Source organism: Quercus robur, chromosome 2 (genome assembly GCF_932294415.1).
Source record: "Quercus robur chromosome 2, dhQueRobu3.1, whole genome shotgun sequence".
NCBI classification, from domain to species: Eukaryota; Viridiplantae; Streptophyta; class Magnoliopsida; order Fagales; family Fagaceae; genus Quercus; species Quercus robur.
The window spans coordinates 36758626-36781817 of NC_065535.1; the positions used below are offsets into that span (position 1 = coordinate 36758626).

A 23192-nucleotide genomic window follows, 5' to 3' on the forward strand; every position below is an offset into this window, starting at 1 on the left:
ACAATGTGTCATAATACTATTGGTTGAGGATATGATTTATTATAGGGTTGTATGCACCTGATTCAATCCTTGAAAAAATTATTAATTAATTTCTTAAAATCGATTAATTTAAATTTAATTAATTTAAATAATTCTTTGGAATTAATTTGCTGAGCTTGGAGACCAAGGAAGTCTGAAAAGAAAGTCAAAATTCGGAGGAAATCATATCACAATTAAAACTAGAAAAAAAACATACCAAAAAGGAAAAAATCTAGAAGGGTTTGGTACCAAATGTCGATTGACACTTGGACCAAAACCTCCCAATTTCTTTCCGTTTTTATTTGTCTTGTTCCCCACTCAATTTGACCTAAATCCCAATGTTTTGTACACAAAAATTCAAATTTTTCGGAGTTTCACATTGCCCAGAGACTCATTCCTGACCCCTAGCATGTAGTATAAAATACCCATCTCTAGTATCAAACCAAAACACACTAGATTTCTACATACTCCTCAAATTTCAAAGAAAAATATGAAATCTCTCTCTCTCTCTCTCATTAGTAGTTTTGATCTTTTAATTATTCTATAGTTCTTTTGAATCAAGTATGCATTTTATTCCTAGTTCTTCACATGTTCTTGAATGCTAGCATGTTAGATCTAGGTTGTCCTTAGAATGTGCATTAGGGTTTCAGAGCATATAAAATATATATTTTATAGCCGTCATAACAAACACATAGAAACACACACAAAATAGGAGTTGCAGTGACATTTGTGCACCTAGAGTTTTGTACCAAGCTGTTAATGGTTCAACAAAGTGTGAATTAAATAACTTTGAAAAGCCACAAAATTCAAAAGGGCTAATGTGTTGTTAGTCACAAATTTACAAATTGGAAATTTGTGCGAAGAAGTCTATTACAAGAATTAGTATAACTAGTTGCTAACCCGTGCGATGCATGGGATAGTTAAATAAAAAAATAATTAATCAACCTCACAATAAAAAAAGGAATCGATAAGAGGTTGATTTGTCCATCAAGAAAAAACCTAAAAGAAGGGAAAAAAAAGGAAAAAGAAAAAAAGAAAGGGAAAACTATCTACAAAGAATTGCAACTGTTTGTATGTTTACTTGGCTTGGTTCAAAGCTAGAACCCAAATTTAATTTTGCAACAATAAAAACATACAACTTCATATTAATTGTAAATCAACCTCACTACAGAATCTAATTTTCGCTCTACTGTATTTTTGGAGATCATGCTCCTAAACATTCAATGTGTCAAGAATTTCAATAAACACTATTGCCACGTCTATCTTTGTTCTAGACATTTAATTTACACATAAGCCAATAGCAACTAAAATTAGACAATCTTGACCCAAGCATTCTCCTTCTAAAATATCATTTCTTTCCTTTAAACTTGCACGTCAAAAGTGATTTCTAGCAAATATTACATTTACACAAAACCTAAGCAACCTAACTCACCTTACATCTTATAATTAAGTTAATAAAATCTTATAATTTCATTTTACAACTATAGCATCTTGCTCATTAAAAGGTCATACTCAATACACAAAACTTTTACTCTTTAAAATGCACATGAGTAGGTTTTGCTTTTCGTAGTTGTGTGCTCTTACTAAGCAAAAAAAGAAAAAGAAAAATAAAAACACCTTAGACTTTCTTGGATTTTGACATCTTATAACATTGCACATCATCAAACAAAATCAGCATGAGATAATGTTATTTTTATGAAGTGAACAAATTTGAAACAAAATTAATGCGTAAAATTCTAAATAAAATTACAATTCAACCGAGCATCAATAATTGCACGGATTAAAAACAAAAGATTCAAAAGCAAAACTCAAAGCTTTTTGTCATATAAGCAAAATCACAAATTCTCTTTTTAAATAGCCTGCATTTCCTACATTTTTTTTACAATAATTAAATGAATAAAAAGAAAAAAAGCTCTAATTTATTTTGATTCAACTGCATGCTAGGAGGATATTATTCTTAGTAATATCATGGTTTACAATTTTGTCAACATGATTCACACACACACACACATACAAAAAGAAAGAAGTGAAAGGATGGTAGTCATATCCATAAAATATAATTTCATCACTTAATTTAGTGCCACTGAGCACCCATTCTCTTGCAATAAATTCATCAAAAAACTGATATGCATCTTCGACTAACATTGTTCTTTTCAAAGTAAGGAAAATAACCTCCAAAGACTTTATATGCTTTCTCACCAAAGCATCTCTAATGACGCTAACACAAATTGTGCAGAAAATTATGAAAGCATTAAATGATTATAAACCAATTGAAGAATGATCCATACATGCTAAGAACTACAATAATACAGAGAAATAAAAATGTCCATATTTAGCTAGGATATTGCAAGCAGAAGAACAAAGACAAAGGCAAATGCAAAACTCAAATGATTTGATCAATACTGGCTAAGAACTACAATAATTCTTAGCATCGAAGTGGTAAAGGTTAAGCATGAGAAAATCAATTCATAGGTATAAATAATTATAGATATAAACATGTTCGGAACTCTATTTTAAAATAATTCAGCCACAGAAAATTACAAAAGGCTACAAATATAATTCCTATGTCAGTATTAATTTGTTGTTGAAATTGTAACTTGGTCTAAAATATAAGTTATATAACTCAATTATATATGATTATGCAAGATGGGCATGGTATTAGATATTATAAATATGAGTGAAAGAAACAAAAACGTTGAATTTATGGCTTGAGTGAAACCATATAAAATACAAATTGTGTTTGAACAAAGTAAATTAGCCAAACCAACTCTTAGAATCATAAGGATGAAAGGACAAACACAAGCATCAAATCATCAACAATAGGTTGTTAGCTTCCAAAATTAAAACTTTAACTCCTAATCCTTTACAGCTAAGACATAGGCATAAGTCCACGCTAATCTCAAAAAAAAAAAAAAAAAAAAAAAAACTAAATACAAAAGCTGCTACTCTTGGCCTAATATTTGGAGTGCTTATCCTAAAATAAGTAAGATTGTTGAAAATAATAACATGTAGATATTCTTTCAATTTTATATGGACTTATCGTTAATATTACTTTAATCCATACACCAATTATAATAGGTCACATTATGGAGAGTGAAAATTTCTTATGTCCTTAAGACTTAATTAATTAGCATCTATAAGATTGAGGATGAGATTCTCATTTTTATATCCCTAACCTTATTATTGGCATAACTTGAAAAAACATAAATCAATAAAGGAGTTAATGTGAACTATTATAAATTGGTGTATGAATTAAAGTGATATTATGGATGAGTTCATATAAAAATGATGTTCTTTAGTTTCAATCAACTCAACAAATTATTAGCTCAATTAGTAGAGTTTTATGTTGTCAAGTAAGAAATTCTAGGGTTCAAACTCAGTTTACAACAAAATCAATTAATGTCTTAGTATGATAGTAAAAAGAAATTATTATAAAATGAATGTCATAGATTCAAAATGAGAGGAATAGAGAGAGAGAGAGAGAGAGCATTGTGTCATTGTATTCTACTCTAATGATTTAGACTCAACTAAAGAGGGACCACTGAAGTGACCCTTTTCTACTAATTAATTAGATTAGTTAAGAATAAATTTGTTTTAAATTCTCTGTCGTTTGACCTCTTCTCTTTAAGCACATTCACTTTTGACACATGGAAGCTGGCAAAAGTTAGCGTAGAAATAATCACTCTTTGATTATTTATTAAAAGACATAAAATACAATATAGTCGTATGAGTGGGGAAAAAACTGGAAAGTGGGAATTATTTTTTTCCATACGATATATAAGAAGACAAAAGAATGGGAGATTAATTTTAGAAAAAAAAAAGCTGATGTGAGGGGTATCGAGATCTGTATTATTAAAGGCTTATTTGTGAGAGAATGGGGGGGAAATCTGATTATTTATTTCAGTGAAAGAATGATTGAAGGATTTTTTTATTTTTTATTTTTTTATAATCTACTGAGATATGGTCTTTTGCTTGTCTCCTAAGATTATTCCTTTTCTTTAGTTTACATGATTTTGTTATATTATTTATGCACTTGTTTTAACATTTAATTCTAAACTAATATATTGCCATGTTCTTCTTGTTAAACTAAATTAATTATTTGAGTTCTTTACTTTTACATCTATTGTTATATAGATCACATAAGTATGAAATTTCTTCAATGATGGTTGTTCTTTAAGTTTCTTTCTTAAAATTCAGTCATATGATTGTACTTAACTAAAAATATATTTTAATAAAGAAAAAAAGTTACATGACTGAATTTTAAAAAATGAATTTAAGAAATAACATCTAAGTATATATATATATATATATATATATAAAGATGCCACCAAGGGAAAAAAGTGAAAAAACCATGCAATCCTAGAGAGAAAGTAAGAAAGGTTTTTTTTTTTTTTTTTTTGTCGAAGAGAGAAAGTAAGAATGGTAAACTTTAGGAATGATTGTGTTACATATAATAAAAGAAAACCATGCTTGGATAAGATTGATTGGATGCTTTGAAATGCGTGCACGCAAGGTCAAAAAGATCAACATGTTGATGGTTGAAGTTGAAGTCGTAGAGCCAAAGCCAAGACATACCTTACCCTAATGACCCAAATAGCCAAATTCATGAATTGGGATCAAAATTGGTATTGGTCTATTATTGTTGTATATTTTTTTTTTCACTACTCTAAAATGTTCGATTATTAATTAACAAGATATTGCGATTAATATAATCCAAATCAGTGAACTATTAGTTAAGATTTGCTGATGATATGATTTTAATCTTTTGAAAATTTGATCTTTATGGTTTTGGTATTGATAAAATAGCAAGCATTCTTTGATTTTTAGAATTACTGCAACAATTTTTTTTAGAATTATTAATACCTATAGTAAATTAGCCAAACCAACTCTTAGAATCATAAGGATGAAAGGACAAACACAAGCATCAAATCATCAACAATAGGTTGTTAGCTTCCAAAATTAAAACTTTAACTCCTAATCCTTTACAGCTAAGACATAGGCATAAGTCCATGCTAATCTCAAAAAAAAAAAAAAAAAAAAAACTAAATACAAAAGCTACTACTCTTGGCCTAATATGCGGAACACTTATCCTAAAATAAGTAAGATTGTTGAAAATAATAACATGTAGATATTCTTTCAATTGAAATTCTTACCTCGGGTTCAGAATTTGCTCTTCAAAGAAGGCTGGCTTCAATTGCAAATTCTTTGATTTTAGCGCTGGGATTTAGATTTTGCTCTCCAATCAATCTCTCAAGAGAATGAGTCGAATAATAGGTCAAGTCGGGATCGTGGGTATTAAATCTTCTTAGGTTTATTAGGTTTTATGTATTATTGGGTTTTAGAGAAAAAAAAAATCAGATTTTTTTTTTTTAATGATGCTAACGAGGAAAATTGTGGTGCCAACAGAAGTTTCGGTTATATATATATATATATATATATATAGATAGATTGGAGACCGAAGCTGAGCTTTCTTATAGATTTGTAGGTTCTACTATAGGTATTTACTTCCGAATAGTATGAGATTTATTGTATTTGTAACATTTATTCTTGTTAGTGGATTCTTCAGGAGTGGTGACTTAAAATTCACCTAATGAGATTTTACCTGAGAATGTTTCCTCCATCGTGATCAAATTGCCATGTCAAACTTATTTTCTGTTACACTTAATTTAGTTTGGTTATTTGATTGTGCCATAATTTAATTTGTATGTAATTTGATTCAATTAATCAAATTGGGACATAATTGGCCTTTGCCCCTTTTTATCAAATAATCCAGTATTTTGTCCTATTTCCCAAACTAATTAGGGAAATTTCCCTCTTTTGAAACTCGATTTTTTCAAAATCGAGTTAAGCCTTATAGTAACGTTTTAAGGAGACTATAGTGACGTTTTAAGGAGACTATAGTGACGTTTTGGAACTCGAGCTCCATGAACTCGAGTTATAGGTTAAAAAAAAAAAAAAAAAACTTGCATGTAACTCGAGTTCATGGAGCTCGAGTTCCAAAAGGCCACTATAGATCCTTAAAATATCACTATAGGCTCCTTAAAATGCCACTGTAGGGTTCCAGAATTTTTTTTTCTAAAAAAACTTGATTTTGAGAAAATCAGATTTCAAAAGGGAGACATTTCCCTAATTAGTTTGGGAAGTGGGGCAAAATGCTAGTTTTTTATTTATTATTTTTTTTTTAATTTTTAAGGGCAAAAGCCCATTTTCTCCTCAAATTGGAAGATTGGTTAATTAATTGTAGTGCTGGTTTGGATCTAGCTGAAAGTCAAGTCTGTGTTTTACTTTTTTTTTTTTTTTTTTTTTTTTTTTTTTTTTTTTTTTTTTTTTTTTCTGCACCATTTCTACTTTAAGAGGACAAGAGTACTGTTCACATACTGTTGAGCACTGTTTGGCATTGTTTACGGGTTAAAAAATATTAAAAATGGGTCCTACGATACTATTCACATATTTAAAAATAATTTTGCTACAGTATTTTCAGTTTTCAGTTTTAGTAACAATAAGTTCAATCCAAACTGACCTGTAGTCAATCTATAACCCAACAAAATGAGATTGTACCAAGTCACCATTTACCCCTGCTTACAAGGTTTGCTTTAGATGATATGATCAAACTCAATCCGCATACAAATTCTTCAAACTAATTAGATCCACATTTTTGTTACTCCTCTATGATCAAGTTTTATTCAAAGCTACTAACCTAGCAAAATACAAGGTTCAAAGATGGTTCAGCAAGTTTGGCTTAAAATGGGCCCCTAATCTCCGATAATGATGACCAAATAACTCTATGAGAGAAGTCATAAATAAAATCCTCATTGTGCACCACTATGACCTCCGTGTTCGTTGTTTGACAAATCTGAATTGAAGCAAATGTTAACCCAATTTGGATTCTTCGTATGACTGCCATAGTCATTTGTACCGTATTTTCTTTTATAATAATAATTCAATTGTAACAATAAATACGGGATTTTAATCTATTTTTTCTATTTAAAAAAAAAAAATCAACTAATGACATCCATTTCTTGACATCAAATTAGTTTTTAGTGTAGGTTAGCTTGGAACCCATAAGAGAATTTCAACTTTATAATGCTAGTGAGCTATAAACCTCTTGCCTAGGCATACCAAATTGTTGGTTAAGAAACAACAAAGCTAATTTCAACCTCAGCCCAATCAAATTCGCTTAAGGGAGAGGAGAACAGATCCACGAAGCAACCTTATAAAACTCATGACTTGAGGCTAGTTTCTCAGGCCTTTCAAATTCACTTAAGGGCAGGGGCGGAGCTAAGGGGGGTCGAGAGGGGGCAAATGCCCCCCCTGACCTTCCCCCAAACTCTTTTAATATAGCAGCCCAATGCTTATTCCCCCCCCCCCCCCCCCTCTTACTAGATTTTTAGATTAGTTTGATATTTTTAACTAAGAGTCAAGAGATAAGTGTCACAATTTTTTTTGATAAGAAAAGATAAGTTTTACATATTATTTGAAAGGAAAAAAAAAAAAAAACTAATAACTTAATTATGGACTCACGATAGTTTTTTTCTTTCTTTCTTTTCTAATTATTATTAGAAGTCTTACGGAACTTTTTGTGTTTTAATTTAATTGAAAATAAATAATTTTAAGGGAATCTCAGCTAGCTAATCCATGGGTTTTATGGGTCAACAAGTTGCTATTGCTGCAAAGTTTCAAAAGTTGGGATAAATACTCTGTTTTAAAGTCATGAAACAGGGGAGTTTCACGCTAGCTCCCTTGGCTCTCTAAACTTTTGAATTTAAAGTGTCTAGAGGAAATCCTAACTAGTTTTTAAAATGTGCTTAAAGTTGCATCATTTTCAAAGGTGTTTTATAACTTTTGTTAGTTCTAAGTAACCAAAGTCATTTATAGCCAAGGTTTGTTTTGACGTTTTTGCAATTATAATTGAAAATCATGAACACGATTTCAGCTGTGTTTCATTTACATAATATGTAACTATTGCTATTCTTTTTAATTTTGCCCCCCCTAAACTAAAATCCTAGCTCCGCCACTGCTTAAGGGAGAAGAGAACAGATCCTTTAAGCAATCTTATAGAAGGCCTAGTTTAAGATTTTTGATTTTTAGATAGGAGACAAAAGCTATAAAACAGGTTGCGTAGGTTTGTTTCGGTAAGTAAGAGATTAGTATCTTTCAAAACTCAGAATCCAATAATGTTATTGATACAAGTCAATAAATAAAGAAATAACGTTATTGATACTTTTCAAATGTCCTGTTATTCATTTCAGATTGTGACGTTAGCCATGATGAAAAATAATCTCACATGTGGAACAGGCGATTTATTGTACTCGTTTTGTTACTTTACCAAACATCTTGAGTTTGAAAAGTCTAAAAGAATTCTTAGTTTCAAAATTTTCAAGGCTTGGCCCGGAGTAGCCTAAGAGCAAATAAAGTTCATAGATGAGCCAATTCTTTTTGTCTTTTCTGTCAACTGTATCTGTATCTGTATATTACCAAAAGGAATCACGCATCGTTAGATTTTTCTAAATTCTTGTTATGTCATACTCAAAGCTTTTGAATTTTTGTAGCAACTAGTAAGACAAGTGGGCAAGCAAAAAACACTGATCTATGTCTCTGTTATAAAGAGAATATTGAAAGTTCAAATTGTGGTTTGCTAACTGCATTAATATTGAAACAGACAAGGGTATAAGGATAACTAACCTTATGTGGCAGCTTCACCAATTTTGGTTTCTTAGCTCTTCCTAAGTCTATAAATACATCACTACCTCTAATTTTCAAAGTCTCATTGAGAAAATTATTGAAAGGATAATATCTCATTGCTACAAAATGCCTCTAATAATGAAATTTTCAGTTCTGCAAATTTTAGGGCTTTTGATCTTGGATGGTCTCCTGCATTGCCAAGGTTTGGCTCGCCATACTTTTGTGGTATGTATTTGTTGTTTTCTATGAAAATAGATATGCATGCATGTCTGTAGCATAATAAATGACCAGCTTGGAAACAAAAACAATATATGCTCTATATAAACTCATTTGTAGTGAACACTATGCTTAAGTGACGTGGTGGTAAGGGCAATTTAAAGATTAACTAGACTTAGTCGGTCAATTGCATTTGAGAGAGGGACACATATGTTGCAAACATGCTTGCAGGCAAGTAGCAAGATAGACTTTCTCCTCCTATTCCTAGCTAGCTGTGACTAAAAAAGAATGCATCTATTCTCACACATAGTTGTACACATTACACATTTTACGTTTTAAAATGTAAACATTTATAAAAATTGTTGACATTACATGTAAAATTATGGACGTGTGTATGGAGTATAAATTAACGAGTGCCTAAGAACAATTTTCCTTAAAATAAAAAAAGGTAACATACACCTTACATGTTATTGTTTTCCATCCATGATCTGTTGTGCACTTACAGATTTTTTATTTTTTATTTTTTTTTAGAGTAAACTTACGTGAAGAAAGTAAAGTTTTTTTTAATAATTACTTTGATACAATAAACGGGGAAAGGGATTCAAATTTCAAACCCCGTGTAACCATATGAATAAAATCAGATAATACCAATATGAACAGCAAGCCTATTGGCAAAGGCATTAAAGTTAGAATCACTTCTCTTTTTCGTTTTTTTTTTTTTTTTTTTTTTTTTTTGAATATGTAGTTAATTTTAATATATATATATATATATATATATTGATGAAATTTGAAGTTATATTTTCTATGATTATACCTAATTATTTTTTAAAAATCAAGATGGCCCAAAGACTTCTAACAAATGGAAATAACCAATTGACTTACACTAATGACCCATTCTAGGGGGGAAAAAGTTAATACACTTAAACGTAAGTTATACTGTCACACTGGAGGCAATAAGCACCTCAAGAAATATTGCCAACTCATGCATAGATCTCCGATATCTCGATGTCCTTAGTACTGCACACAATATTAGTTAGGTCAGAGGCTCTCTCTCTCTCTCTCTCATTAAAAGAAAATTTTGGATCAATCTTATTAATAATTGGGTTTTCTTGACTATACCGAATTCTTAAATTTTGGGATTGCAAAATCTATTCTTTCTTTCCATTTTATTTTATTTTTTTCCCTAGTTAATTTACTTCTATTAGTTATCAGGAGATAAAATTTTACATAGAAAAAAAAAAAGTCAACAACAACAATAACAAAGATAATTTAGACTAATTTTTTTCCGTATGTTTGGATACGAATATAGTTAAGATAGTAGGGATATATGTTATGACAATCCTTTTTTCTCCGAAGTATTTGGTGAGTATAACATAATACCAAGTTGTTTTAAAAAATTCAAATTAAAAACACTATTTTTGTGTCAAATTATATTGATTTTGTTTTGTTTTGTTTTTTTTCAAATTTCTATTTTTCTCTCGTTGTTATTGTGATAGTAATTAATTCATCGCTTTTTTTTCCTCAAAGTTTTTTTTTTTTTTGGGGGGGGGGGGGGGTGGGGTGTTCAGAATTAGGTTCTAAATAAGATATGGAAACATAATTTTTTTTATTTAAGAGTACTAGGTTAGAAAATTTAATAGTAGAATCAATGATAGATGATTTTCATGATTTAAAGAAAATGTCAACTTACAGCTTCCTAATGATAAGTTGAATCTATTAAAATTTTTATTTATTTATTGTTTCATTTATAATTTATTAATACTAAATAGGTAGTAATTTTATTTTACATGAATTCATTTAGTATTGATTTTTTTTTTTTTATAACTTTTAGATCCAAAAGGATTTCTCCTTGATATTATCGCTTTAATATATTAAGCAATATAAAAAAAAAAATTCACATAATTGTTCTTTTAAGTACAATGGCGGCTCTAGGAATTTTTTTTTAGAGTAGTACTAAAAAATTTAAATTATGCAAAATTTAATAAAGTGATAACTTGAATATTTGTTACAATTACAAGTCGAGTCACTAAGGAGAGCAAAATTGTTACGAATTCAAAGCCAAAAAGAGTATAACTTTAGTCACCATCAAGGAGAACTCATAGCCACAATATTTTTCCTGGTACCATTTTTCAAAGAAAAATGAAATTAAATATAATTTATATTGAATAGGTTGAACGAGTTACAAATTTTATCATTTTGTTTTATAGTAGGTGTGGGGCCCAATAGTTTATGGGCCCGGCTCGCTCGCTTATTGGGAGTCCACAGGCCCCAAACTAAAGGAGGTCAGGGCCCAAGCCCAAAAATAGTGAGCCCGATGTGGCTCAAAGATACGTCCGAGGACCGCTCAGTCCTCGGAAGACCCAGAATCCCATTGATGAAAGTGGAATACAAGCAAACTTAAAAGATCAGAAAATATCTCAGGGAAATAGTCCTTAATACCCTTCATTGACATGACACCGCACCTAACAGAGCCGGATTCTTAGGCTTTATGGACCATCTCCCACAATTTCAGGATGAGACTAATGGGACAAATCTCTGTCCTGGAAAAGTCGACCCTACACGTGGACGGGGGATAATGAACGTAGGCTAGTATAAAAGAAAACACAAGGCAACAAAGTAAAGGGAGGGGGGATCCATCTCACTGCCTAAGAAAGACTCCAGGAATGAGAATGCCCGGAAAGTATATACGCTCCACCAGGGATAACCCATCGACGGGTAACCGGAGAATACATTAGTGCTCCTCGGACATGATCCGAGGAGCCCAATCCCTCAATTCATAAAGTTAATGGGTTAGATAACCGGACTAAAGCCTTTTCCAGTCTAGGTTTGTCTAGTGCCCGGCCTGTACCAACGTCCCGTGACCCAACTCCAGCCTTTCAAGCCCACTCTCTACAAAATTTATTGTGAGGGATCCATCACGCGCGAGCCCAACGTCATCGTTGGGCCGCCTGAGAATCGTGTCCCTACAATTGGCGCCGTCTGTGGGAAGGCTTACGCGTTGGCACGAGTGGCGCATAAGTCAGCTCTCTAGCAAGCGGAGATTCACGAGTCTTTCTTATTTCCGGCGACGTGCAGTTGTTGCTCCGCCATAAGCTTCTGCTAGGGGTTACGCCTTGCACCGCTAACGGCGCGGGTTTCTCTAGGGGCTTCCGACCCCAAGTCTGCTCCCCCCGTCATGGCCAAGGGGCTGACCTCCAAAAAAAAAAAAAAAAAAAAAAAAAAAAAAAAAAAAAGAGATCTTAAAAGTTTTGGACAGAACCAAGGCCTTGCATGGTCCTCGGACCCAAGCCTATGGGGAAACCAAATACAAAAAAAAAGTTTTGGACAGAACCAAGGCATTGCATGGTCCTCGGACTCAAGCCTATGGGGAAACCAAATACAAAAAAAGTTTTGGACAGAACCAAGGCCTTGCATGGTCCTCGGACCCAAGCCTATGGGGAAACCAAATACAAAAAAAGTTTTGGATAGAACCAAGGCATTGCATGGTCCTCAGACTCAAGCCTATGGGGAAACCAAATACAAAAAAAGTTTTGGACAGAACCAAGGCATTGCATGGTTCTCGGACTCAAGCCTATGGGGAAACCAAATACAAAAAAAAAAGTTTTGGACAGAACCAAGGCATTGCATGGTCCTCGGACTCAAGCCTATGGGGAAACCAAATACAAAAAAAAAGTTTTGGACAGAACGAAGGCATTGCATGGTCCTTGGACTCAAGCCTATGGGGAAACCAAATACAAAAAAAGTTTTGGACAGAACCAAGGCATTGCATGGTCCTCGGACTCAAGCCTATGGGGAAACCAAATACAAAAAAAGTTTTGGACAGAACCAAGACATTGCATGGTCCTCGGACTCAAGCCTATGGGGAAACCAAATACAAAAAAAAGTTTTGGACAGAACCAAGGCATTGCATGGTCCTCGGACTCAAGCCTATGGGGAAACCAAATACAAAAAAAGTTTTGGACAGAACCAAGGCATTGCATGGTCCTCGGACTCAAGCCTATGGGGAAACCAAATACAAAAAAGTTTTGGACAGAACCAAGGCATTGCATGGTCCTCGGACCCAAGCCTATGGGGAAACCAAATACAAAAAAGTTTTGGACAGAACCAAGGCATTGCATGGTCCTCGGACTCAAGCCTATGGGGAAACCAAATACAAAAAAGTTTTGGACAGAACCAAGGCATTGCATGGTCCTCGGACTCAAGTCTATGGGGAAACCAAATACAAAAAAGTTTTGGACAGAACCAAGGACTTGCATGGTCCTCGGACCCAAGCCTATGGGGAAACCAAGTACACAAAAGCACCATCGGAGCTCCCTACTTCCCAGTCGATTGCTCGGATGGATTATTTGGAGATTATCAGCCTTAGACAGTGTTCGCGCGCTTATCACAGAATATTCAACTGTTATCCTGGTTAGTTCCCTAAGTTTGATTTATTATGAATTATCGATATAATGCCTGGTAGTGTTGGTAAATTGGAGTTAGTTAAATTATGCTTCAAGCAATTTTGCTCTAAATATTCTTGAAGAAACGCACACATAGGGCACACCCATTCAAGAAACAGTGTTGTCAAAGAAACAGTGTTCAAAACAAGTAAAGAAATTTCCATTCTTACTAAAGCAAAGAAATAGTACAACGTACAATGAAAAAACAGGAATCAGTTTGTGTCGAAGCTCACTACATAACCAAGAAGAAAGGAAAATACAAGAGAACAAAATGAAGCTGAGGAGGTAGATCAGAGGAGAGGTTGGCTACAGCTCCAAGACCTTGTTCTTCCTCAATGCTTTCACATGCCCACAACTCAAACAGCAAAAGAGACCCAACTTGAACCTGACACCGTTGAAGGAAAGGTGCAGGGAGTTGGAGGTTGAGGGCCTTTCTCTAAATATACGCCTGCCGCAAAGCAGAGGCGCTGATGGCGGAAAATCTTTCTTCTGCCACACCAAAATTCTGGCATGGACAGAACCTGCTTCAGATTTTGACTAAAAGAGGGAAAGATTCCCTTCCCCCTCGGTCGAAATGAAGTATTCTCCTGAACTTAAGCTTCCTGTGCCCATACCGTACTATTCTGAGTCTCATGAAGGCAGGGTGCATCTGCGGCGGAGAAAGTTCTTTCTTCCCAACCCTCGCCTTAAACATGTTATGCTAAGGGAGGAGAGCTCCGGATATGGAAGCTGTGATGTGGGAGAAAATCTGAAGGATTTGTGCGTATATAAAGCAACTTTCTCTCCCTCCCATTTATTTGAAAAGACAAGGTGATAGTAGTCAACTCACGCGGCGTCCCAAGGAACGCTACAGACAAAACAGTTCTGGCTCAACTTCCAACATCAACTGCAACCACAAGATTAAAGAGCCTCGTAAAGGCGCACCTCGGTCACTGTGATATCAGAGAGTACCACATGGCCAGAAGTTGCAGAAATATCTCTTAATTCATGGGCTAAGTGGATTCGTGGCCCCGGGCCCGCTTTGCGTAAGGGCCCAGGTACTGTGGCCCACGCCGAGCAATGGCCATGGCCGAGGACAACCCCTGCTCGGCGCCTTGGGAAATGCCTTATGAAAGGGAGAATCTGAACTCAAAGAGTCTTGGACAGAACCTAGGACTTGCATGGTCCTCGGACTCAAGCCTATGGGAAAACCAAGTACGAAAAAGATATCTTATAAGTCTTGGACAGAACCTAGGACTTGCATGGTCCTCGGACTCAAGCCTATGGGAAAACCAAGTACGAAAAAGATATCTTATAAGTCTTGGACAGAACCTAGGACTTGCATGGTCCTCGGACTCAAGCCTATGGGAAAACCAAGTACGAAAAAGATATCTTATAAGTCTTGGACAGAACCTAGGACTTGCAAGGTCCTCGGACTCAAGCCTAGAGGGAAACCAAGAACATAAAAAAGATATCCTATAAGTCTTGGACAGAACCTAGGACTTGCATGGCCCTCGGACTCAAGCCTATGGGGAAACCGAGCACCTAAAAGAAAAAGTATAAGTCCTAAGCAAAACCCTGGCTGTGCGAAATCCTCGGACTCAGGCCTTTTGGGAAATCAACTACTCGGATGGAGAAGTTTCTCGGCTTAAATACTGGAAAAGGTTAAGGCCAGCGTGTTAAGAATATGGCGTAACGAACCGATGATAGTTAGCCTAAGGAAACTGCTTATTAAAAGGGTTACATGTCCTCGGATAATTACTTCTTACACCTTATCAAGCACTTAGTCCCCATCGCGACTAATGTTAAGGTAAGTCTCGTTCCTCACTGGTCGGATTGTTATGTCGAATAATAATTTTGTTAAAGTTATTATGGCGTCTTTTTATTAGCAAGTATTTTGGCCTTAGTTGTCATTGGTTCAAATGCTATACTACTGTGCCGAGCAGAACTTGCAAATTTATTAAAACATATAAACAGAACATGCGAAATAAAATAACAATAACTTTTATTAATATAAAAAATTGTTATTACAACGTACAAGGAAGGGCTTACAAGCCTATACAAAAATGAACTGCCGAAGCAGTAATAACATCTGTAATACAGATAAGCAAACCGCCAGGTGTCTTCTGAAATCGCCTTCAAAGTCTCTCTGAAATCTTTGCCTCAGTACTGCTCATATCAGGATAAGAACCTTTTACAGAAAAGAAGGAGAAGGAAGAAGAATTGGAACACATGGAAGCACTTCAGCAGACTCTTGTCGCTGAAGAAAGTAAGGGAAAAAGAAGATGGAGGACATGAGTAGGAAGGAGGAGAAGAAGAGGGAAGCAATGAAAAGAAAGTAAAAGGAGCAAAAGAGGGAGAAGGGGAGCCATATTAGGTATGCTCATGAGAGAGCGGATGGAGATGACAAGGGAGGTTTTCGACTCAGTCACACCGGAAGTGAGGTGTGACGGGTCCCTGCTTCGGATTTTGGCTAAAAGAATGGGGAGGCAAATCTTGAGTCTCCGCCATCCTTGCCCTGACCGAGCCATCTCAAGTTTTGTTAGGACATGGCGTTTCTGAGAAAGGAAGGATTTATTCATGGTTGACTATTATGGAGGATGTATTATTGGATAAGGAATAACCAGACAGAAGAAATGAACTATGAGAAGGGCTTGAGGGATTCAGATATGGAGAATCACCTTTTGTCCTCTCTCTTTATATAGGGGAGTAAGACGAGGGTGCGTAACACGTTCTGATCCCCAAGGAAATCTGCGAATAAATGTGCATCCGTTTCATTCCCCCACGTTATCAGTAACCGTTAGGTTGGGGAGGTCTCGTAAAAGGAAGATATTAAAGGCGTGCTACGGATAACCGAACGGAATAAGCGCATCACGCGTAAATCGAGGGGAATATCTTGTAGACCGACGCATTCCTCGCGGAGGTGAAGAGTCGCCAACGTTGATCAAGGGCCGAATTAAATGAGCCGCAGTTAAGGCTCGGTATTACCAAAACCCACCTTTCCAACCAAGACGTTGGACAGCAGGGTTTTGAGGGGCTATTGTGGGGCCCAATAGTTTATGGGCCCGGCTCGCTCGCTTATAGGGAGTCCACAGGCCCCAAACTAAAGGAGGCCAGGGCCCAAGCCCAAAAATAGTGAGCCCGATGTGGCTCAAAGATACGTCCGAGGACCGCTCTGTCCTCGGAAGACCCAGAATCCCATTGACGAAAGTGGAATACAAGCAAACTTAAAAGATCAGAAAATATCTCAGGGAAATAGTCCTTAATACCCTTCATTGACATGACACCGCACCTAACAGAGCCGGATTCTTAGGCTTTATGGACCATCTCCCACAATTTCGGGATGAGACTGATGGGACAAATCTCTGTCCTGGAAAAGTCGACCCTACACGTGGACGGGGGATAATGAACGTAGGCTAGTATAAAAGAAAATACAAGGTAACAAAGTAAAGGGAGGGGGGATCCATCTCACTGCCTAAGAAAGACTCCAGGAATGAGAATGCCCGGAAAGTATATACGCTCCACCAGGGATAACCCATCGACGGGTAACCGGAGAATACATTAGTGCTCCTCGGACATGATCCGAGGAGCCCAATCCCTCAATTCATAAAGTTAATGGGTTAGATAACCGGACTAAAGCCTTTTCCAGTCTAGGTTTGTCTAGTGCCCGGCCTGTACCAACGTCCCGTGACCCAACTCCAGCCTTTCAAGCCCATTCTCTACAAAATTTATTGTGAGGGATCCATCACGCGCGAGCCCAACGTCATCGTTGGGCCGCCTGAGAATCGTGTCCCTACAGTAGGCTTTTTGTTAAATAATTTGTTCACTTGTTGTTGTTTGGTCTTGTTTTGTTTTTATTTGGTTTATGTTTGTTGTTATTTGGGCTAATATTTATTGTTGTTATTTAAGTTTTTTTATTTTAAAAAAGGGATTAAGGATTATGTTTGGAGGGCAAAATTAATTTTGGAGTAATGCTATGTCTACAACATTTTTTAGATAAATTTTATGCAAAAAGCTTTTATTGGTGGGTAAAGAAATAATATCAATATTGGGCTCAAATTAGAATTAGTACATATTAGATTTGTTGTCAACTTATTGTGAAAATGTTGTGAATATAGCAGCATTGCTCTAATTTTTTTTGAAACCAAATTTTTGCAACTCTTAAGTCAGGGTGTTCAACATTTTCATTACAGTAGTCACAATAGATATGTTTAGCATATAATTTTTTTTTTTGGCAAGTATATATGTACATTTTTTTGCAAGTCAGAGTGGTCCTGTAACCACCTCGGCTTGCATGTAGAGCCGCCACTATTTAAGTATTAATTATGTGAACAATGATGCTATGAATATTACAAATTTTACAATATATAATTTTTATAAAATAATATGTTACCAATTACAAAAAAGTAATTCTAACAATCATTTATTATATTTTTGCACCAATCACATTCATTTCCAAATACATTTATCAAGGTTTTCGTTGTAGTAGCTTCTAGAATATTCCTTATGTGAGTTTAATTAATGTTTGCTTTAAAAGATAAATGTGCAGCATGATGATAAATTAATTGTCACTAAAGGTCATGCGCACATCCTTAGGTAAGCATAAAAAGCATGTTAGGTTCCTTCTTCTGTAGTAATTAAATCAGAAATATTGTAGTTAGTGAAGATTGAAAAATGAAAACAAGATCTTTATATTAACTTCGTAATTGAAGTTTGCATTTTAATGTAACTACATCTGAATTAAAATCCTAAGTTTGTCAGTCAATGAATATTTTGCATTTCAGTGCAAGCATGCATGAATCTGTTTTGTATCGTCCTTATATTTATTTACCTAAGTACAGTTTTGCCTAACTTCTCATTAAAGGTAAAAGATGTTCCATACACAAGACTTTGCAGCACAAAAAACATCTTGACAGTAAACGGACAATTTCCTGGACCAACTCTACACGTTAACAAAGGAGATACTATCGTGGTTGATGTTCTTAACAAAGGCAATTACAACATCACTATCCATTGGTAATATTAAAATATCAATTAAATAATTAAATTCATCATATTCTGATTATTTAAATTTAAATTTGTATCATTGTGATTATAATGTCAATAATGTAGGCATGGAGTGAAGCAACCAAGATATCCTTGGTCAGATGGTCCTGAATATATTACACAATGTCCTATCCAACCAGGACAAAAGTTTAGCCAAAAGATCATATTTTCCTCTGAAGAAGGAACTCTTTGGTGGCACGCTCATAGTGATTGGACAAGGGCCACTGTTTATGGGGCTATCATTATCCATCCCAAGAAGGGAACTAGTTATCCATTTCCCAAGCCTCATGCTGAAGTGCCCATCATATTGGGTATACAAGTTTTGCTAACCCAAAAACACTTACCCTTTCCATTTATTCATGATTTGTAGCACAAGATATAAAATTAACTCTGGCGATGATTAAACGTTTTGTTGAAATGCAGGAGAGTGGTGGAAGAAAGATATAATGGAGCTTTACAATGAATTCCGCGAAAGTGGAGGAGACCCCAATGTTTCTGATGCATATACTATCAATGGTCAACCTGGAGATCTATATCCATGCTCAAAATCTGGTATATTTGAACTTGGTTATCCATTCTCTAAGTTCTCTTCTTAAATTATTCACACAAAAAAAAAAAAAAAAAAAAATCTCTTTCAAGTTTCTAATTTCGGTAATTAAGAGTTCAAGATATAGGGATCAGTGGCAACGCCATGTTTGGTTCAGGGTGTTCCCAGGAACACCCTGGCCTGAAAAAAAAAAAAAAATATATATATATATATATATATCTATATAAAATAATTTAAAATTTTTTACTTATCTACCCTTAAAAAAAAATTAGGAACACCCTCAAACTTTTTTTTATTCCAAACAAATTTTGAACTAAAATCTATAAAAAAAATTATAACAGAGAATTTGAAAAAAAAAAAAAAATTTGTAACAGAGAATATGTGAGAAATATGTGAGAAAATGATTATGAAATAAGAAATATCTCTTAATTTGGGCCAGGAGCCAAACTAGGCTTTGGAGGAACCAGAGAAAGAGAGGAAACTGCAGCTCAGCCGTTGCTACTTCTTCAGAGTGAGAGAGAGAGATTTGAGCAATTTGTTTAGACTTTTTAGATAAGGAGAGGAGAGGACAATCTTTTTAAAAAGTTTGGTATAAATGTGGGTGGATATCCTTTGGCCACGTTAATGGTTAGGTGGGAGAGGCAGACCACTTTACTTTTCTTTTTTTTTCTTTTTTTTTTTTGATGTGAAATACATTTGTGATATGGCTTACGTGGGTTTGAGTGGTCAATCAAAGGCAAAGATTCTAAATTGTTTGCACTTTGTACACCGGTAAGGTTATTGCAATATTCAAGACAAGCATAAAATATTTTTATAATAAATACAATTTTTTTAGAAGAAATATTTAGATATGAAATTATATTAACATAGATAAATATTTTTAAATTAAATAATGGTTTTGTTAAAAAAACTGAAAATTATATATGATTATAAAACTTTAAAACCATAACCTTTTTCTTTTTTTGGTAGTTTGTTTAGGTTAACTTCTTTTTCTTCCTCTAAAAAAATGATAATTTATTTTTCTTTTAATTTGAATTAAATTTAACATGAAAATACTTCTAAAATTTTATATTTTTTTTTAGTAAATATCAATAGCTATATTCTTATTTATTTAATTTTATTATTTTTTATAATTATTTATTAATTAATTTATTTATTTATGACGTCATCGGTTTGATCACCGGTCGGATCCCGGTCCGACCAGAAAACCTATAATCAGTCCCTTCTCCGATTTTTTCACCGTACCGGTTTTTAAAACCATGGTGGGGGGTGGATGGGGGCATGGGGCCGGGGTGAGATATTTGAATTAGGGGAAGTAAATGCACATGGGGTGTGTGCTAGTGCAACTAATAAACAATAATTTAATTAACCAATAATTAATGGAAGGAAGCAACTAATAAAATTAACCAATACATTATAAAAGACAAACAAATTAAATTATGTTATGCTAAACAACAATTAATAATTTTATAATTAATGAAATAACAATATAACAAATTATAATTTATAAAAGACAAATAAATTAATGAAACAACTAAACAACAATAATTAATAATTTTATTAATATTTCAAATGAATTTATAGTTTATTGTTTATTCTTTTGCTAGAATTATGGACAAATATTTGATAAAAAAACCACGTACCTAAGGAACATCTTGAGAAAAATTCCTAAAATTGCCACTGATAGGGATCCATGTATTTCTCTGTGGTGAACTACCTTAATAGAAACACAATTATTTCCACTTTACTTTAAATTATTTATTGGATCTGAAAATATACATAATATCATGTTATTTAAAATTTTAAATAACATTTTAAATATCATATTTAATATAAATGAAGAGGATCTTGACTACAATAAATAAAAAATACTTTATCCCACAATAAGTGTTTTATTTTATATTCCACAATTACAGTTTGTCATGTATCCCTTTATAGATATATATATATGATCAAAAGTTAAAAATGAAAAAAAAAAAAAAAAAATGACATATGGCAATATGTCATACTATTATTTGTTTTTATCAGTAAATAGTGGGGAAGAATTTTTATTATGATACATATTGCAATTTTTATTATTTTTTTTTTATTTTATTATTTTTTTTTATATATAGATAAAAGATAGAATATTACCATGTTTTTTGATAACCAAGTTTTCCTCCTTTTATTGTAGAAACTTTCAAATTAATGGTGGACTACGGAAAGACCTATCTACTCCGCATAATCAATGCTGCTCTTCAAGATATTCTTTTCTTTGCCATTGCAAAACACAACATCACAGTCGTGGGAACAGACGCTAGCTACACCAAGCCATTGAAAACGGATTACATTGCAATATCCCCTGGACAAACGATCGATGTCTTGCTAGAAACAAACCAAGCACTAGGTGACTATTACATGGCTGCAAAAGTATATTCCAGTGCCAATGGAGTACTCTACGATAATACCACCACCACTGCTATTGTACACTACAACCAAAACTACAATGCATCTTCAAGACCTCAATTACCTAATCTTCCTTCCTACAATGACACAAATGCATCAGCTAACTTCACTGGTAGCCTCAGAAGTTTAGCTGATGATAATCATCCTGTTCATGTGCCCTTAAACATAAGCACTCAACTAATGTTTACAGTTTCTGTAAACACTTTTCCGTGCAGTACTAATTCATGTCAAGGCCCTAATGGAAGTCGCCTTGCAGCAAGCGTGAACAACATAAGCTTTGAGTTCCCATCCATTGACATTTTACAAGCATACTATAATCATATTAGTGGCGTCTATGGAGACCAATTTCCAAGTTTTCCACCTTTTATATTTAATTTTACAGCAGAGGATCTCCCATTGGCTCTAGAGACACCAAAAAGGGGCACAGAAGTGAAAGTTCTTGAATATAACTCAACTGTGGAGCTTGTTTTGCAAGGAACGAACTTGGCTGCAGGGACAGATCATCCCATTCACATACATGGATATAGTTTTTACGTAGTTGGTTGGGGATTTGGGAATTTTGACAAAGACAAGGATCCATTGGGATATAATCTTGTTGATCCTCCTCTTCAGAATACTATTGCTGTCCCTAAGAATGGCTGGGCTACCATAAGATTCAAAGCAGACAACCCAGGTAAATTGCAAATTACTGATGTAGTTATTGTCGTTACTGTTAAGAAGATAAATCATATGTCTCACTCATTGTATTCCATTTTATATCCTACAAATCACGGTCTACCATATGCTTTTTTTTTTTTCTTTCCATATAAAATAATAGAAACTTTTTTAAAAAATTCAGACAAATTGCTAATATTGTTGTTGTTGTTGTTGTTGTTGTTGTTGTTAAGGATAAAATACAATGTTTCACTCATTATGTTTCATTTTATACTCTATCAATTATAATCTACCATGTTTTTTTTTCTTTCTTATTAAAATAAGTAAAGTTTGAAATAGAAAAACCTAAAACAAAAAAAAATTAGACACTTAACATACTACAATGAAGTATATATAAAGTTGAACATAAAAGGTGAGACAGATGATTTTTATTAATTCAGCTGTTAGCCATCATTTAGCTGACATCGGTTTCAATTTATTGTAGGAGTGTGGTTCATGCACTGCCATTTAGAACGACACCTAAGTTGGGGCATGGACATGACATTCATTGTCAAAAATGGATCTAACCCAGAAGCGCAATTGCTACCTCCACCATCAGACTTACCGCCATGTTGAATGAGCAGTGAATTTATTTATCCGTGATTTCGTTTACTATATTCTTGTGATTGTTAGCTTTCATTATCTCTCTTCTTTCTGTTCAATTGTGGGTATCGATAAGTTTCTTAGTTGTAATATTGGTCTTGGCAACTTACAATATATCAAGCGTTCCAAAAATTTGTATCAATAAGAAATGACAGCTTTTCTTTTTTAATTACTATATAAATAAAATGTTACAAATTGATGTGATTGGTACCATTTCAATAATATAATAAATAAATTTCTTGATTTCTTTTTTCTTTTTTATTTTAAAAAAATTAACAATTACAATTAAACATTTGAATTGGGTTTTTAGATTAATCTATTTGTTTGAGAAATTTTTGAAAAATGCAATATCCACAATATTTTCGCAATACTTTCACAACAAAGTCTAAGTAGCAAGTTGTTACTGGTTCTAATTTGAGCCTATTACTATTTTTTTTTTCTTTTTTTTTTTTGTCTATCAGAATCAACTTGTCACTTAAGATTTATTATGAAAGTTTTATGAATATGTTGTAAAAGTGTTT

The 23192-nt window shown here is 33.8% G+C and overlaps 1 protein-coding gene across 2 annotated transcripts in view; it reads left to right on the forward strand.

Annotated features, from left to right (window-relative positions):
• Nucleotides 1-22877, forward strand: part of LOC126713545 (laccase-15-like) — a 40480-nt gene extending 17603 nt beyond the window's left edge. The window contains exons 1-6 of one of the 2 annotated variants that reach the window (XM_050413304.1): nt 8774-8925; nt 18202-18353; nt 18450-18694; nt 18807-18935; nt 21104-22048; nt 22514-22877. In XM_050413304.1, coding sequence (XP_050269261.1) covers nt 8827-8925; nt 18202-18353; nt 18450-18694; nt 18807-18935; nt 21104-22048; nt 22514-22644 — 1701 coding nt within the window. In that variant the 5' untranslated portion in view covers nt 8774-8826 and the 3' untranslated portion in view covers nt 22645-22877. Of the gene's footprint in view, nt 1-8773; nt 8926-18201; nt 18354-18449; nt 18695-18806; nt 18936-21103; nt 22049-22513 lie in introns of those variants that run through there. The other variant, XM_050413302.1, reaches the window with a different exon arrangement.
• Nucleotides 22878-23192: the final 315 nt, after the last annotated feature.